Here is a 16972-nt window from a genome sequence, read left to right as displayed (position 1 = left end):
AAGAGAGCACATTATAAATGAGCCATTGCATTTTTCATTTTGCAGAAAAATAAATTTGGGATAGTTGTTTCCTTTTAGGTTTTTGATGCTGTTCTTTATAATTTTGAGCCATACTATCAAATGTTTACAAGTTTTTAAGTCATGCTAATGGCCGTTAAAACTAAAGTTTCTGATGCTACTTCATCAGGCTTCGGAGTTACAGGCACATGTTGAGATCACATTTTTAGCCCCCTCCAACCTCGCAGTAGATTGATGATCAAAAAAATAATGTTCCAGTAGCTGAGATACTCACATGTTCAAGTAATTTACCTCTGTAAAAAAAGCATGAAATACAAAGTGATTCCTTTTATAAAATTATAAATTAATATTAACGGAAATACATTAATTAAATAAAAATATTCCAATTATTGTTCTATTACATAGAAAGACCTTTTATTTCAACCAAAATTTTAATCTTTGAAATCAAAAATAATTATACAGACATTTCCAGATGCCCAAAGTAAAAGAACTTCTGTTGTTCTTACTCTGTTCTTCTGTTAGTATTTACCAGAAAATTTAGATTTACATTATAATTTAAATAGTTTTGTGATTTGAAGTCCAGAAATATATAAAGCCAAATTATCTAAGCATAGACAGCACTTCTAAAACCAAGATTTAAAGACACTCTAATCATGGACCTTACAGCTATTCTTCTAAGTTTTAATTTTTTTGCACATTAAAGAGAAGGAGTCAGTAAAACAATAGGTGCAGAAAATTGCTTTTTTGCTGATTGTGAATATAAACTCAGCCTGAGATTTACTGGGCTGTTCAAACTGCAATAACATGCATTAAAAATATTTAAGTTTAAATTAAAGGACAAAAGAGCATTTTCACTGAGCCACAGAGTGGGTAAGGTTGGAGGGGCCACAGTGGATCATCTGGCCCAACCTCCCTGCTCAGGCAGGGTTGTCAGGAGCACATGGCGCAGGATTGTGTCCAGAGGGTTCTTGAATGTCTCCAGTGAGGGAGACTCCACAGCCTCTCTGGGCAACCTGTTCCAGTGTACAGTCACATGCACAGTAAGGAAATTCTTCCTTGTGTCCTGGTGGAATTTCCTATGCATCAGTTTCTGCCCATTGCCTCTTGTCCCATTGCTGGGCACCACCAGAAGAGCCTGGCTCCATTTTCTTGGCACTCCCTCCTGCCTTTAGATATTTCTGTACAATAGTGAGGTCTCCTCTCAGTTATCTGTTCTTGAAGCTGATCAGGCCCAGCTCCCTCAGCCTTTCCTCATAAGAGAGGTCATCAGCCTCACTCCCCTCCGCTGGACAAAGCACACTTCCCAGAATGTCATAGGTTAGCAAGCCAAACCAAACTACACTGACACAAACCACTAGACTGACAGACATACATCAGGATGGTAACTGAAAGAGCAAGAACCTTATTTTCAGAATATGGCTTGCTTTATGTTATTACTTTTTCATCTTGTTCTGAACAGGAAAATGTTATATAGTTAGTTTTCTTCCATCTGTTAATTTTTTAAGTCTGAATCAGTCCATGTGCTTACTCATTCTGTACAAAAGTACTTGTTTAGAATAATTTCTTTTACAGTATTTTTACATTTTGCAAAAATACAAGATTAGAATTTACTTTTTGCTAAATTTTATATAAAATCAAATTATCCAAGAACAATATTTATATTAAACAACCTTCTATTTATATGAAACACATGAAATCAAGTTTTCATTCATAATCTAATGCAATTGATACATGCTATTTTGAAATGTTTCTACATCATGGAACTTTAATAACTCATGGTTTTGTTTTGTTATTATTCTACTTTAGAGCCTACAAGATCAATTGGAAAAACAAGAGAGCAGCTTACAGAAATTTGGTTCTGTGACAAATGAATTGTTGAAAGAGTGTCACCCACCTGTGACTGAAACACTTACCAACACTTTGAAAGAAGTGAATATGAGGTAGAAAATGTCTGTGTTAAACTTTCATTTCAGTAGCAAATCTGTATTTATCCACTACCCAGTTTTCCATTATCTCTATTTTTCTTATATTTTATTATTTTAAGTTCCTGAGGTCATGAGGGGTTTGTTGGAACAGGGCACTATTATTCCTTTTGCCAAGGACTGGAGTAAAACTCTCATTTACTGTTAACCATAAAAGAAATACCTTCTCCAATGAGCATTTGGACATTACCGTCAGTAGTTTTGCTCTATGCTTGACTGCCAACCAAGATTCATAAATACCATGCTGGAAAATAATACTGCACTTGAAATTTGAGAATTGTGTCTGAAAATTTTGTTTGCAGTGGTTCAGTGGTTTGCATCAGGTTCCCCAAATTTTAGGTTATTATTTCTAGTTGTAGGAAGAGCATGATAGGCGGGAAGATCTGAGCTCCTTACCAGTACCTTGGCAAACAGATTCCTGAGCTTTAAATTCAGGCAAGAACCAGTAAAAGGGTTTACTCAGAGCAGATCCAGGAAGAGAGGATCCAAAAGGAAAAAGATAGTTTTGTGGAAAGCTGGAAATTTTTTTGAAAACAGTCATGCCAAATTTATTTTAGTCTCTGTTCAGTCCTGTCCTAGAAACTGGAAGTGGGGGGAGGGATTATTTAGCCCCATTTCAAAAAAGATACTGTAGAATTTAACCATTTCAGTGACGGCTGACAGAATTTTTGCTTCAGAACCTTTGCTTTTTCATCATACAGTAATAATTGAGAAATATTGTGGTTTTCTTTGGTAAGGAAACAATTAGGCAGTTTGATAACTGCCAGCACATTTGAGAATGTATGTGTTCTTGGCTGCTATTAGAGCAAAAAATTCAATGGGGTATTATTGTAAGAAATAATTCAAAGGGAAATTGCTTATTTAATTGGATAATATAAATATAAAGATTTTTAATATGTCTGGGAGTATTTTACAAGTGAGTTACAAAGAGCTTTATGACTTAAACCCTCTGTGTCAGAGTTTGGGAGGAAATTGCAGGAGAAAAAATGGTGTCTTATTTACATATGTTCTGGGCCTCTTAGGTCCTCACAGGAATCTGCTATTGGCAGTGCATGGTTGGTCACGGATGCTCTGTGAGGCTGAGGGTACTAAGTGGAAATAGCAGGAGATTCACTTCAAAAAGGGTGCTGCAGCTCTGATCACAATCATTAATAAACAGCATCCAAGATGTAGCACAGATCAGACACATTGTGACAGGTCAGAACAGCCTGCCAGCATATTTGTTGGTTTGGTATTTTTGTTATCAAATGTCTGGATCTTGATTATTACCAAATTTTTTAAAAGTCAAGAGGCCATGGGAAACAGCAGAGAGGAAGAGGGACACATATAGTTGTTGTGGACTCCCAGGCTTCGATCACTCATGCAGTCTCTTCACCAGGTGGAACAACCTCCTGCAGGAGATTGCGGAGCGGCTGCGTGCCAGCAGGGCCCTGCTCCAGCTGTGGCAGAGGTACAAGGACTGCTACCAGCAGTGCTCTTCCACAGTCCATCAGCGAGAAGACCAGACCAATGAACTCCTGAAGACTGCAACCAGCAAAGACATTGCTGATGATGAAGTTACTACTTGGATTCGGGACTGTAATGTATGTTCAGTTAAGCTTTGCAGCTTTTCTCAGCTCTGGGGGCTAAAAAAACATCTCAAGAGGCTCTCCATTACTAAACTCTATAGTTGGTATTTTAGAATAGAATCTTCTATATTAACATCTTTCATTTTACTGATGCAGCTTAGGCACAGGAGAGACAGCTTTACATCTGCTACCCAAATCTCATGAGTGTCTCTAAATTTTGATCCCTCCATTAGTTGCTGTGGTGTTGTTTCAGAAGCTGGTATCTAAAGTCTTCTCTCTGGAGAAGGTGCATAAATTATATCATTTGATTCAGCCTTAAGTCCCTGCTTAATGAAGGTATTCTTGCTTGGGAAAGTATCTCTACCAAGTCTTCTGAGTTCCTTATAATAGAAAGAAACACAAAATCCTTCGACTGTATTCCCACCAATCAAGACCATTCACATTTTCAGAATGATGGAGATGTCTTTATACTTCATTATGGAAGGACACTATTCACTCTGAAACCTTGATATTCTTCCTTTTTCAAGATTTTATCTCAAGATACAAGCAGAGTAGTTTGTCTTCTCTCTGTGCTTACATTTTGGTTCTTTTGAGCTTAAGTTAATGTTAAGTGTCATTGACCAAAAAAATAAAATATTAATTATCTCAATGCAAGCAAAATAATTACAGTGAGAAAAATAAACATGTTAGTGTTAAAAAATAAACATGTTCATGATTTTTCAGAGCATTTGCTGCCATGGTCAGGCACCGTGGACTGGCAATTCAAATTGTTCGGTTCAAATAATTTATTTCCTGATGTCCCATTCTTTAACCATTGTGTTAAGCTATTTAACAAAGTTATTTTTTCAGCCCTCCTGGTAAATCATAGCAGGAAGAAAAGGGAGATCTACACTTGAATCAATTCACAGTGAGGGCTGCCACTGCTTAGGACCATCATGTCAGTAAATTCAAAGGATTTCTTTCAGCAGTTACTGTCTCATCAACAACTCAGGCTTGCGCAAAGGTAGCTGAGCAGTGTCTTTTTTCTGTTCCTTTCTGTACAGGTTCTTTGACGTATCTTTTTATTTTTTGACTCATACAGAATGTAACTGGAAACTTTAATATTGAAATGCAGTAGTAAATAGAAGTTTTCCTTACAGTGCTTGAGTTCAGTCATTTCATTCTTCCTTTAAATCAGGGGATTAAATCAGAGTGTCAGGTTAACTATTCATGTCCTTATTCAATGTGATGCCACAGGATGTACTCACAGATTTGAAAACAGCCCAGGAGTCGCTGGTTATTCTTCAAGAACTGGGGGAGGAGCTAAAACGCCAGGTGGAGGCTTCAGCAGCAGCAGCCATACAGTCTGATCATCTCTCTCTGAACCAGAATCTGTCAAGCCTAGAGCAGGCGCTCCGCAAGCAACAGGCTGCACTTCAGGTATGCAGACAGTGTTAACAGTCCTCAAATGTGATCGTCCTGTGGTACCTGAAAAGATATAAATTAGCTAAATCTGCCTGGGAAAAGAGGGTAGTGTTACCTGTTCATCAGCCTTTCCTAGACTTCCCTGGAAGCCAAAGCTGAGAGTAGAAAATATGCTGAAGTCCAGGAAAGAGACTTTGGAAGAAGGTCCAAATTCTGGGAAGAGGATACCAAATCTCATGCAGGAAATGTCTGGAATGCCAGGGTGGCCAGGCTTTCTGCACGCAACAGTAGTGCTAACAACTGTATCCACAGCTACTGCTCCCCTGAAGACAACCACTTTTCCCACCTGTTTCTTTAACAGTAAAAGAAATGAGAGATTCGGAATATTGTGTGGAATTGATTTTTGTGGTTCCTATTAGTGTCAGTGATCAAACTGATGCCTACCATTTGTGTCAAAGCCTATTTAATAGAGGTTGCCAAATTGCTTGTGTCACCAGGGACTGAAGAGCAAAAAAGGAGTGGAAGAATGTATTCCATAGGAAACTATTAGGTTGAAAAAGCCACAAAGGTAGCAGCTTCTGTTTGAGAGAAAAGAGGATTTACCCAAGAAATCCAGAAGTGTCTGAGATGTGCTTATAGTATCACTGTGCTGTGAGAAGACAAAACACAGGAAAAGTTCTTAATTTAAAATTGCAATAGAGTGACTAGTCATCTCTGCTGGCAGTAAATTAAACAGGGGAGTTACTTTCATAAAAGAAAGTTAGAAAAGGTTATAAGGAGATAAGCACTTTGCTGAAATGTTGCCTTTCCTATGATCAAAAATCCTCTTCTAACCTAAAAAAAAAGTCAAACTTATTCCACAGTCTGCAAGCAAAGCAGCAGTTACAATTGCTACTAGCCAATTCAACTGTTAGCAAATCTGTAATGAGAATAACCAGGAGTGTAATATCAGTAAGGAGGCTGCAAAACCAAAACTGTGGATCCTTTTGTATTCAAGGCTGGAGCCCTGGACTATCAAACCTTTGCCAAGAGCCTGGAAGTCCTGGAGACCTGGATAACAGAAGCAGAAGAAACATTGAAAGAACAGGATCCCAGTCACTCATCTGATGTCTTGGCAATACAGAGTAGAATGGAGCAACTCAAGGTGACTAATAAACACAGGAAGTGCTGGGGTTTTTCCTCTGTTATTTGTAGTACAGGGTATGCACAGATACCACGCATGCATTCTATATGTGGTAAAGGACTATCACTCATGAAAAGTGTAAGACTGAGAACTTGGAAGTTTGATGGCAGACAAGGAATGATTGTTACGTTGTCCCTGAGTAAAGTTGAGAAGGACAGTCAAACTTTTCCAGAGTAAAATTAATAATGGATAAAAATGGGAATGGAAACTTCAACAGTTTTTGGAGATTTCCTTCATCTTGTTTTCTCACAACTTTTTTGAATTTATTAATTCCTGTCTCAGTGGTATCTCATTTAGGTATGAAGTAATTCATACATTTTGGGTATCTTGATATACTGAAGAAGCATTCATGCTTTGTACTGTCATCTCCATTTGAGGTCTTGCACACTTCTTTTTGTGGGGCTTCTTTTTTCCCTCTCCTTCTTTCAGTGGCCATGACAAGAAGTTGCTGAACTTTGTCATGTAGGCTGTTTTTGTCATTTTAATCTTCCATTCTTTTTCTATCAAGATTAACTATAGACAGAATTCCACTTTGGACATGATAAAAAGCAGAGCATTTTCCTTATGTAGTGAATTGAGTATTTCTGTACTGCAAAACAAAAACCTAGAAATAAAAAGTTGAATAATTTCAGTGGGAATTTTCCAGCCTAGAATTCAGGCTAAGGAGCAAGGAATAAAGCTCATTTATTTTGACAGTAAAAATGTATGGCTTCGAACACCAGCCTACTTCTGCAGCTCTGAACTGTAAATCCCCCATTCAGCAAAACATTTCAGTGCAATTTGAGTATACTTCTCTGCACACATTTAAACATGAACTTCTCCTGGTCTGGAACCAGAAGATGAAAACTGGAAATGCAGTTTTTTCCTGGCATAGAGATTGCTGACCACTTGGTGGCAACCAAGGCCGTTCTAAATTTAAATGAGTGTTAGTTCATAATTTTGAAGTCAATAATAATGTAATTCCTGAACTTCCCAGTTATCACTTTTATTGTTTGTTGCAGAGTCAAATGCTGAAGTTCAGCAGCATGGCCCCAGATTTGGACCGTCTTAATGAGCTGGGTTACAGGCTTCCTCTGAATGACAAAGAAATCAAAAGGATGCAGAACCTGAACAGACATTGGTCTCTGATCTCATCTCAGACTACAGAGAGATTCAGGTGGGGATAAATAAAGATTGTTACAGAGTTTTCTTCAATTACAAGTTAGAAAGTATACCTTTTGCAGAATATAGAAAATGTTTCAGATATTTTATTAACCAAAGTTCCTTTTTTTTGGTGTACTTAAAAGTAAAGAGCAAAGCCATTGAGCTGAGAAGTAGGTTTTGGCACAAATTACCGTAATTTGAAACGAGTAGGACTGCTTCTTTTCCAAGTATTGGCTAAATAAACTGAATGAGGCAGCTAAGTGGGAAAGGTGTTGCCATCTGATTTGGAGTTACCTGAATCCATCTTTCTTCCTTTCTTTCAGTAAGCTGCAGTCTTTCTTGCTGCAGCAGCAGACCTTCTTGGAGAAATGTGGAACTTGGATGGATTTATTAGTTCAGACTGAGCAGAAGTTGGCAGTAGAGGTTTCAGGAAACTACCAAAGGCTTTTAGAGCAACAGAGGGAACACGAGGCAAGTAGTCATGTATATTTATACATAGCTAAAACACATACTATTTATACATAGAAGGAATGCACATTCTTTTTTTGAATGATACAGTAGCATGCCTTGAATTGTATTGGTGTGCACCTTCTGTTAAAAACAGAAGCATGCAAATATGTCAACAATAGCCAGTGTGGAGGAGGATGTGAGTGTCTGTGTTTGTGCATAATGCGTCACTATGCCTATGAGTGCGTCCCCTACATTTAGTCTACTTCAGTCTGGTTTGTACCAAGGAAACCAAAGCTCCTGCAAATACCTAACAATTCTCATGCCATTTGGCTCTTTGTCTTCAGTCATAACTGGAGAAAATATCTATTCTGATTTTGTTTATTTGTTACTAAATTATCAATGCGTATAGCATCGAACATGTTAAGAGTTTTTTGTCAGTTACCATGTTATATGACTCACCATGGCGCTTCCATTTGATAACATTTCCTTGGAGAACAAACTGAATTGGTCTTTGCTGCATGCTGGAGTCGTTTGTCTGTTTGTAACAAATCAAGAACTAGCACAGCTTTTGCTGCAGGGAAAAACTGATTCAGAGTTTTTACTAGTACTAGATTCAGAGTTTATGATTCTTCTGTGAAGTCAAGTGGTGCACATTTTTTCTCCACCCATATTGTTACTGCCAAGAATCCTGGTAAAGATCAAGTAAAAGAAGTCAATTTTCATACCAGAGCTCCCATGTGGCTGCAGTAGTTTCAGTTCCCACAACTTTTTCAGCTGACCTTCCCCTAGACTCAGGCCAGATTACAGGAAGAGTTATGTCCTTCCCCTTCTCTTGCCTTATATCTCACAGCATAGTGTTTGAATGAGTGTCTGATAGCAAAAAGTAATTCACAACCATTTTTAGCGTACGTTTGCTTTAGCATCTAACTGCCTTTGCTTTCACAAATGTCATCCATTTAATTTCCTTTCATTGCTGCCAGCATTAACTGGACAGTCTCTTTGTAAGTTTAAACATCTCAGGTCTTTGAGATTTGAATGTCCAGAAATTTTTACTAAGTGGATAATTTCCTATTGTTGTTGTGTCTAGTCATAGCTGTAATTTTTTGAAGGGAGTTAGGGCAATCTTCTTGCATTTGTTTGTCTTGAGATCTCAGCTTAATTCTCTCCTGAAACCTTGATCTGAGCAGATGAATGTTACTTGGACACTCTGTTTAAGCCCTTTTTTTGCAACTGTGAAGTCATCTCAGAATAAGATAATTAATATCTGGTCTTCTAAATACTGCAGTTCATCCTAAAAAAAGAAACCTGTTTTTTTTTTTTTTTTTTTAAGTCTTATTTTTGGCTTTTTTTATAATCAAAATGTATTCATTACAAAGTGTCCTTTTCAGTGCTTCCTGATAGTCACAAAAATTTTTCTTTCCACTCCTTGTTGCTGAAAGGGTCTAATCTCAACTTCTTGAGGTGCATTTCCACATTTTTTTGCTTTGTATTTTTGAAAATAATGAGAAAATGTTCTGTCCACCTGAATTCCCAGGATGGATATTGAAATGCTTCCAGCTCTGTTATTGCCTTTCCAGTGACTCATAACTTTGCTGGTTTTTACCCAGAGAAGACCCCAACCACCTCAGTGGCCTTATTTAGAAATATCTTCCTGGTGAAGTTTACAAGGTGGCGGTGATAGCTTTTACAGACATCATGTGCTAACACTGACATCTGCATCAGTCTGCCAAGACAATCTCATAATCACTCTTGCATGGTTCTCCAGTACATGGCACAGTGCTTGAGACTCCCATGCAGTGGGAATTCACTGAGACAAGTGCTTGAAAAATGCTGGCAGGGGAAGGGGAAGGAAGTTCCTTGCCAACTCAATTACCGAATTTTTTACTGTGTGCTGGTGTTGTCCATTTCAATGCTTGCCCTCCTTTCCTCCTCCTTTGAATACCTATTTCTGTGATTCATGGTGATCTACATATGAGAATAAATTTGGGTGACAGGTAGTCCCAGGTAATGGGGTATCCCTCTTATGTACAGAGTGTAAATATGGAAAGGAAGTGGATGGTGACCGAAATATCTCTACTTTTGTGTAGGGCTTGAATACATCTGCTCTAAGCAGAGTTCCTCATGTTCTATAAGCTTTTATTTCACCTGTCCTCCTAAAAAAGTATTAAAATTTTCCCTTTTGGAGGAATTGGTTTTGCTGGTTTTTAGTTTTGGGGTTTTTTCAGGTTTTTGAGGGGGTTTTTTAGGGGAGGGGGATGGTTGGGTCTTTGGGCAGGGGGAATTGTTTAACAAGTTGCAACCAGTTGTGTTGTTTAGTCTCAATCTTTCAAAAGTGCTGGTAGATGCTGTTGCCTTCTGTGCCTCATGTCCCGTAACTTGACAAAAATAGATGTAAAATTTCTGCCTTTTTGCTCAGCTCTCTGAAATTCTCAGTGCCACACTTGTGGCTTCATTCATGTGATAATAATAGTGTTCAGTTTCCTTCTGATTCAGGCTCAGTCAATGATAAGTGCCAGGGTATTCAAAGAACAGTATCAAATATTTCTGTGAAGAAACCAGACAACATTCTTTCTTTCTATGGGAAAATTTATGACCTGAGTAGAATTTTCAGAGTTAACTCAGTGATTCAGAGAGGCAAATCTCATTTTGAAAAATTACTGCATCGTCTAGAAGTCCTAAACTACACGCAATGTGCTTGAGAGGTTTAAGTGTGCAGGTGCCAGTGGGTGTTTTGCTGGCAGGTGCAGATGCAGGGATTGTTACTATCACGATTTGAGCTGGCAGGAGGCCATATAACAAGAGTGGTCTAGACTTGGAGAATAGTGCCTCTTAGTTCAGGCAAGGGTGAACTTCTGTCAACTGCAAATACCATCACTAACTAAAGAAGAAAAATCCAAAGCTTCATACCAGTTTGCTTTTTCTTCCAATCTCTCAGTAAACCTTTTGAGCACAGAGTGGGTCCAGTGTGTGCCTGAGTGCGCCTTCATGAACATAAAAATATTCCTGAAGAACCTTACGTAGAGACATAGTTCATTACTAAAAGAAAAGATGTTTTTAAAAATAAATTTAATTAGTATATACACTTGAGTTATGTTTGCTTAGGTAGTAATTAGGTAATTTTTTGTCTTAAGTTACATTTAAGTAATAAGAGGGTTTTAAAAATATTGTGGAAGTTTATTATGCTATTATTATTTGTGAGGAAAATGAATATGAAAATGTGGAAAAAATGGAAAATTGATTTCTAGCTCCTATACATTTCTTTTATAGAAAATTTATAGTCTATTTCTTTTAAAGTTCTATTGGCAATGTAGAAGTGTATTAAAAGTTTATATAACACTCTCACACACGGTCTGTGTAACAAGGCAAAAGATTATAAAATTCTTCAACGTGTCAGAAAATAAAAAGTGCCCTTTCTTTTTACAAGCGAAAAATACCTTTTTTGTTGTAAATTTCATTGTAAATTATGATGTCAATAATACAACTGTACTCAGAAACATAAAACCTAGATCCTGTTGATATAATTTATCTTTATAATATTGGTGTTGAGGAACTAATATTAATTACTAGAAGCAGCAAGTAAATCTAAAATGAGAGTTTTCAATATGTTTCTACTAAGGTCATGACAAAACTCCCATTGAATTAATCTGACATGAGATTAAATATATAAAAATTCATTTTTATCAGTGCATACAGACAGAATTAAAATGTAAGATCTTATTTTAACATCCTTGTCTCCTGTACAACAGCTATTCCAGGCAGAGATGTTCAGCCGCCAGCAGATTTTGCATTCAATTATCTCTGATGGGCAGCACCTCCTAGAACAAGGACAGGTGGATGACAGGTAGACATTGCTGTATTGTTGCTGCTGCTGGTTATGTGAAGTAATACTTAGGCTAGTGGGAGACTTCCTAACAGAAGAGGTGGCAGATGGCAGTGTTCAGATCATGCTCTTCTGAAGTGGAAGTTACTACTGCTGTGGTTAAGCTGTTAATTAGCCAGATCTTAAGACAGTGTTCATTAGAATGCTATGGGGTATGTGAATGCGTTTGGGGATACAAAAACCTTCTGAGGCTGCTTCTCTGACAAAGATTTGTCTTGGAATATCGAGCGCGCTCCATACATATCTGTTTCAATGTATTTTCAAAATGTCGCTTTCACCAAAGGAGCCTGCACTGACACATTTAATGGATTTCATTTGATTTATACCACCTGGGGATTTGCCTCTACCAGGAGGATTCCCTATTGCCATTTAAGAACACCTGCAGCCTTAATGTGATGTAGTAGGAATTCATTGTTACTTAGGATTTTATTTTAAAAACTTGTGGTCAAATGAATGAGAATCAGTGGAACACCGATGGTTTCACACTTGTGCATATACACTGACTTTGCTAAGGTTATCGTGGTACTAAGATGAACTGTTTATTGGAATATGAGAATTTTTTTAATGCTATGTGTATCTTACTCCTGCTTTGAACTCAGTAGTAAATCTGGGGGTGAATTGTGAAATCTCCATGATTTACTGTGAATTTGACTAATCCAAACTGGCAAAACCTGTGGGTTTTCTTTGTGTATTTCTGGGAAGATGGTAGAAGAGTCTTGTACATTAAAGGTTTGGGGTTTTACAGTCTCAATTATTGGATCCCTTTAATTCTCCCGGTACTTGAAGTGTGAAGTACTTAGCCTCAGACAGCCTTCATGAGACTTCAGTGCTTTTCTCTTAATGTCTTTTAACTGACAGACAGACACCGTTTCTGTGTGCCTTTTCCCTTCAGATTATTTCATGAAGCAAATATATCGAAGTATGAAGGTTACTATGTATTTTTATTAATCTATTTGTAATAGGGATGAATTTAATCTGAATCTGACTCTTCTGAGTAATCAGTGGCAAGGAGTAATTCGCCGGGCACAGCAGATGAGGGGGATCATTGACAGCCGGATTCAGCAGTGGCAGCGCTACAGGGAGATGGTGGATAAGCTGCGCAAGTGGCTGCTGGAGATGTCCTGTCAGCCAGTGACTGAACTGGGCAGCGTTCCTATCCCACTGCAGCAAGCAAGAGTGCTGCTGGATGAAGTGCAGGTATGCCCAGTGTGTTTGAAGAAAAAGGAAAAAATCCCTGCCTTTTTTACAGTCTTCACCATTTAAAACATTGTTTTAAATGTCTTAGGTTCAGCCTGTCTGCTCTGCCAGTTCTTGTTTGGAACTGGTGTAACATCAGAAGCAGTAGCATGATGGAAGCAAAGTTGGAGTGCATAAAGAACACGAAATAGAGAACTTACTGGGCCCTCCTCACAAGCCGTGTTTGCTTCTGTTTTTGCTTTCAGCCAGTGTCACACTGAAACGGTCTTGAAAAGATAGTGATGACCTGTTTGAGGAATGTATACTAGATAACAAGGATTCCTTGAGTGTCCATCTTCATGTGAGGTTAACAGTATCTAGTGAGCAGCTTGGTGTCTTCGAGCTTTTTAGCTGGAAGGTGGATATAATGATAATAACCCTTATAAACATAACAGCTCGAGAGGAACTCTTTCTCTTTAAGAGCAATTGAGACACTGACATTAGTGGGGAGAAAGAAGTCTTTCATGTCTTTATCTCCTTTGAGAAATTTTATAAATGTCTGCTGCAATAAATGATTGTGAAAATGTTAAGGTAAAGCATTTGGGCCGTAGTTCATGCGTAAGACAGGGTATGCAACCAGTTAAAGTATGGCCTTGAGAGTGAATTACTGAATTGTTAATTGTAGTTAAAAAGACAAAGCTGACAGAAAACTATTAATATTTTCAGCTTAAAGAGAAAGTTCTCTTAAGGCAGCAAGGGAGTTACATCCTCACAGTGGAAGCTGGGAAACAACTGCTGCTCTCTGCTGACAGTGAAGCTGAGGCAGTCCTGCAGGCAGAGCTTACTGAAATCCAGGAGCGCTGGAAGATAGTTAGCACTCAACTGGAGCAACAAAAGAAACAGCTTGCTGTGTTGCTAAAAGTAAGTGTGCAATTTCTTCTGTACTTCTTCAGCAAGTTTGTGCTTTCTTACTGTGAACCCTGGTGAAGGAAAGCATTCTCAAGGGACAAACACAAATACAGGAACTGCACATGCAGTACATGAATTAACAATTTCCCTTCACCACCTCTGAAACTGGGAGTGGTAACACTTCACAACAGGCTTGCCCGTCAGTTGATATATTTTAACTGATATTTCCAGAATACTGCCAATAAAATATATTCATACCACTCCTATTTTCAAAATAGAGCAAAAATTTCTTTTATTTTGTACAATTTTGTTTAATTTTTATACATATTTGTATTGGGTTTGAGTGGCAAAGTGTTTCTAGGGGGAAGCTGCAGGGATGACTTCTGTGAGAAGCTGCCAGTAGCTTCTCCTGTGTTTGATGGAGCCAGTGCTAGCTGGCTCCGTGTTGGATCCACTGCTGACCACAGCTGAGCCCAACTGTGATGGTGGGATAACAGAATTAAGAAGATTAAAAAAAAAAAAATTACTGTGCAGGAGCAATTGCATCCAGAGAGAGGAGTGAGACAGTGTGACAGCAGCAACTTTGCGGACACCAAGGTCAGTGAAGGAGGGCGAGGAGGTGCTCCGGCAGCCAGAGCAAGATTATCATCCAGCTCATGGTAGAGACACAGAGCTCTACAATGGAGCAGATATCCACCCACAGCCCATGGAGGTCCATAGGGAATCAGAGATGCACCTGCAGCCCACGGGCGGACCAGAGCAAGTGGATACCCAAAGGAAGCTGTGACCCCATGGAAAGCCCACACTAGAACAGTTTTGCTGGCAGAACCTCTGACCCCGTGCCAGACCCTTGTTGGAGCAGTCTGTTCCTGGGGGTCTGGAAGGAATCCGTGGAAGGGAGTCTCTCTAGAGCAGTTTGTGAAGAACTGCAGCCTGTAGAAAGTACTCATGGAGAAGTTCATGGAGGATTCTCTCCTATGGGAGGGACCCCGTGCTGGAGCAGGGCAAGAGTGTTAAGAACATGCCAGACTATTGTCACGCTATATGTCACCCATATTATTTGATATGGGTAGTTCTTCCTCAAGATGATCATGAAATACTGGCATAGATTGGGAGAAAAGGAAGGAGAGAAGTACAAAGGCAGTGGTAGAAGGAGAATATCTTGAAACAGAAGACTTCGTTTCAATACAATGCAAGTTTCAGTACAAGTTTTGTATTTTCTGGTATCATACAACTGCCATTCTTTTTGGGTTATCATTATTATGGTCCTTCTATCTTACTATAAGGCTTTAACAAGCAGGTGAGGCAGGTAAAACCATACTGTCACTTGACATGGTTTGATTGCATTGGATACATTAAAAAATTTTGGAAAGTATACAAGCACTAAAGCAGGGTGTAGCTGCTAGAATCCTGATTTAAAGAAGATACTACACAAACTTCAGTCTGCCCTAAATTTTCAGTTTCCCCACCCACTTTTTTTTTCCCAGCGATTAATGCACCTGAATGAAGCTCTTGTCAAAGAATAGTAGTGCAGACATTCAATAAAGGAAGTGGAAAATTAATTTTGCCAGGGAGAGACTTTCCTGAAAGGATGGAGTTGGATCTAGACAGCATATTAATAACAGAAGACCTTGTGTATTTCTACTAACAGAGACCTACACACAAAAAATTCAACACAGTTCTACACAGGACTCAAGATCTGAGACTTGAAGTACCATTTAGAGGGAGATTTCAGGGCATGTTATTTCTAGGCAAATCAACTGATGTAGGTATAACATAGATTAGAACTGAAGTCTAATAAACATTCTGCTTTCAGGACTGGGAGAAATGTGAAAAGGGCATAGGAGACTCCCTGGAGAAGCTACGATCATTCAAAAAAAAGCTTTCTCAGCCATTGCCGGATCACCATGACGAGTTGCATGCAGAACAGATTCGTTGCAAGGTAAAGCACTTCTTCTGTGTTGATTGTCATCTCTTCTTTGCCTGCCTTTGTGCAGTAACCTCTTCTGTTGTTAATTGGCTTCATATTACTGACTATGCAAACCAGGCAAGAAACTATCCATATAACACATGGACACCATAATACCAGAGTGAACTCACCATAATGCAAATCCTGCAGAGTAAATGCAGATCTGATGGAAGGATACCAGAACAGGGTCTGAAAAATACTGTAGAAGGGCTGTGTATTTGTGTGTTTTTATTATAGAAATTCTAACCTCAAATTTAAACTCATGGTATCTAAACTTCCTGTTCAGTGCTTTTTTATTTGAGCTGAAGTGACCATGGGGGATTTAAAACAACACTTTTAGGCTATATTATTTGCATTTTAGAACTGGAATACAACTTGAAAATATTTTCAATACAGAGTGTCCAAACCAGTACTTGAACTTCCCAGATACCTTTGAACTTTGGCGAGTTGAGTAGTACCTTAGTTTGCAACTTCTTATCATGTATCATTCTGTACTGGGGAGATAATACCATCACAAGTCTGAAAATATTGGTACATTTGGAGTTGATGTTTTCTTTTTCTTTTAAATGGGGCTGAAACAGTCTGCTTGACATGGTGGGTCTGCTCAGATATGACTTAAATCAGTGGGTAACACCGCTTGTCTGTTTCATCACCATACTCAAATTATTCTTTGTTATCAAACTGGTCCTTTTTCCTTGTGTTCTTCTTTTAAGGAGTTAGAGAATGCTGTTGAAGGATGGACAGATGACCTTGCACACCTCTCCCTGCTGAAGGAGACCCTGTCTGTATATATCAGTGCAGATGATATCTCAATCCTCAGTGAGCGAATAGAACTCCTGCACAGGCAGTGGGAGGAGCTGTGCCACCAGGCAAGTACAGCACTGAGCAGTGTTGGGAGCAGTATGCAGGCTACAAAAGTGTTGGGAGAAAAACTGAATCCAAGTGGCAGCTTTTATAAAAGATCCATGTAGACATCCCTAAATTCAAAAGTGAATTCTTTCTGAGTCAGGAGAGACATTCACTGAAATACTCCTTTAGTTACTGCTAGTGTTTCTAGATCTCTTGAACTTTATAATGGCTGTGAGGTCATATTTAAACAGCCGTGAAAAATCAACAAAAAAAAATCACACTGTGAGCTGTGGGACTTGGCATGGCTGGCTGGGAAAAAACCACGGAAATAATAACAGTTACACTTTGCTTTGGTGGAAGATCTGTGCTTGGAAAGGATGTCCCCTCCCCACTCAACATTGCTGGATTGTACCTTCAGTTCTACTGATAGCGTCGCCTTCT

The 16972-nt window shown here is 38.7% G+C and overlaps 1 protein-coding gene across 18 annotated transcripts in view; it reads left to right on the top strand.

Annotated features, from left to right (window-relative positions):
* Window positions 1-16972, top strand: part of SYNE1 (spectrin repeat containing nuclear envelope protein 1) — a 294381-nt gene that overhangs the window by 238212 nt on the left and 39197 nt on the right. For all 18 annotated transcript variants that reach the window (XM_042016475.1, XM_042016490.1, XM_042016480.1 and 15 more), the window contains 11 exons: window positions 1825-1958; window positions 3379-3583; window positions 4805-4987; window positions 5970-6116; window positions 7157-7311; window positions 7622-7769; window positions 11495-11589; window positions 12591-12825; window positions 13531-13725; window positions 15530-15655; window positions 16396-16551. In XM_042016475.1, the coding sequence (XP_041872409.1) occupies window positions 1825-1958; window positions 3379-3583; window positions 4805-4987; window positions 5970-6116; window positions 7157-7311; window positions 7622-7769; window positions 11495-11589; window positions 12591-12825; window positions 13531-13725; window positions 15530-15655; window positions 16396-16551 (1779 nt within the window). The remainder of the gene's footprint in view (window positions 1-1824; window positions 1959-3378; window positions 3584-4804; window positions 4988-5969; window positions 6117-7156; window positions 7312-7621; window positions 7770-11494; window positions 11590-12590; window positions 12826-13530; window positions 13726-15529; window positions 15656-16395; window positions 16552-16972) is intronic.

The sequence above is a fragment of the Corvus kubaryi genome, unplaced genomic scaffold, assembly GCF_017639235.1.
Source record: "Corvus kubaryi isolate FWS band 111438036 unplaced genomic scaffold, C.kubaryi_AGA036_p1.0 split3-73, whole genome shotgun sequence".
Lineage (NCBI taxonomy): Eukaryota > Metazoa > Chordata > Aves > Passeriformes > Corvidae > Corvus > Corvus kubaryi.
This window is presented reverse-complemented; position numbering and strand designations above follow the sequence as displayed.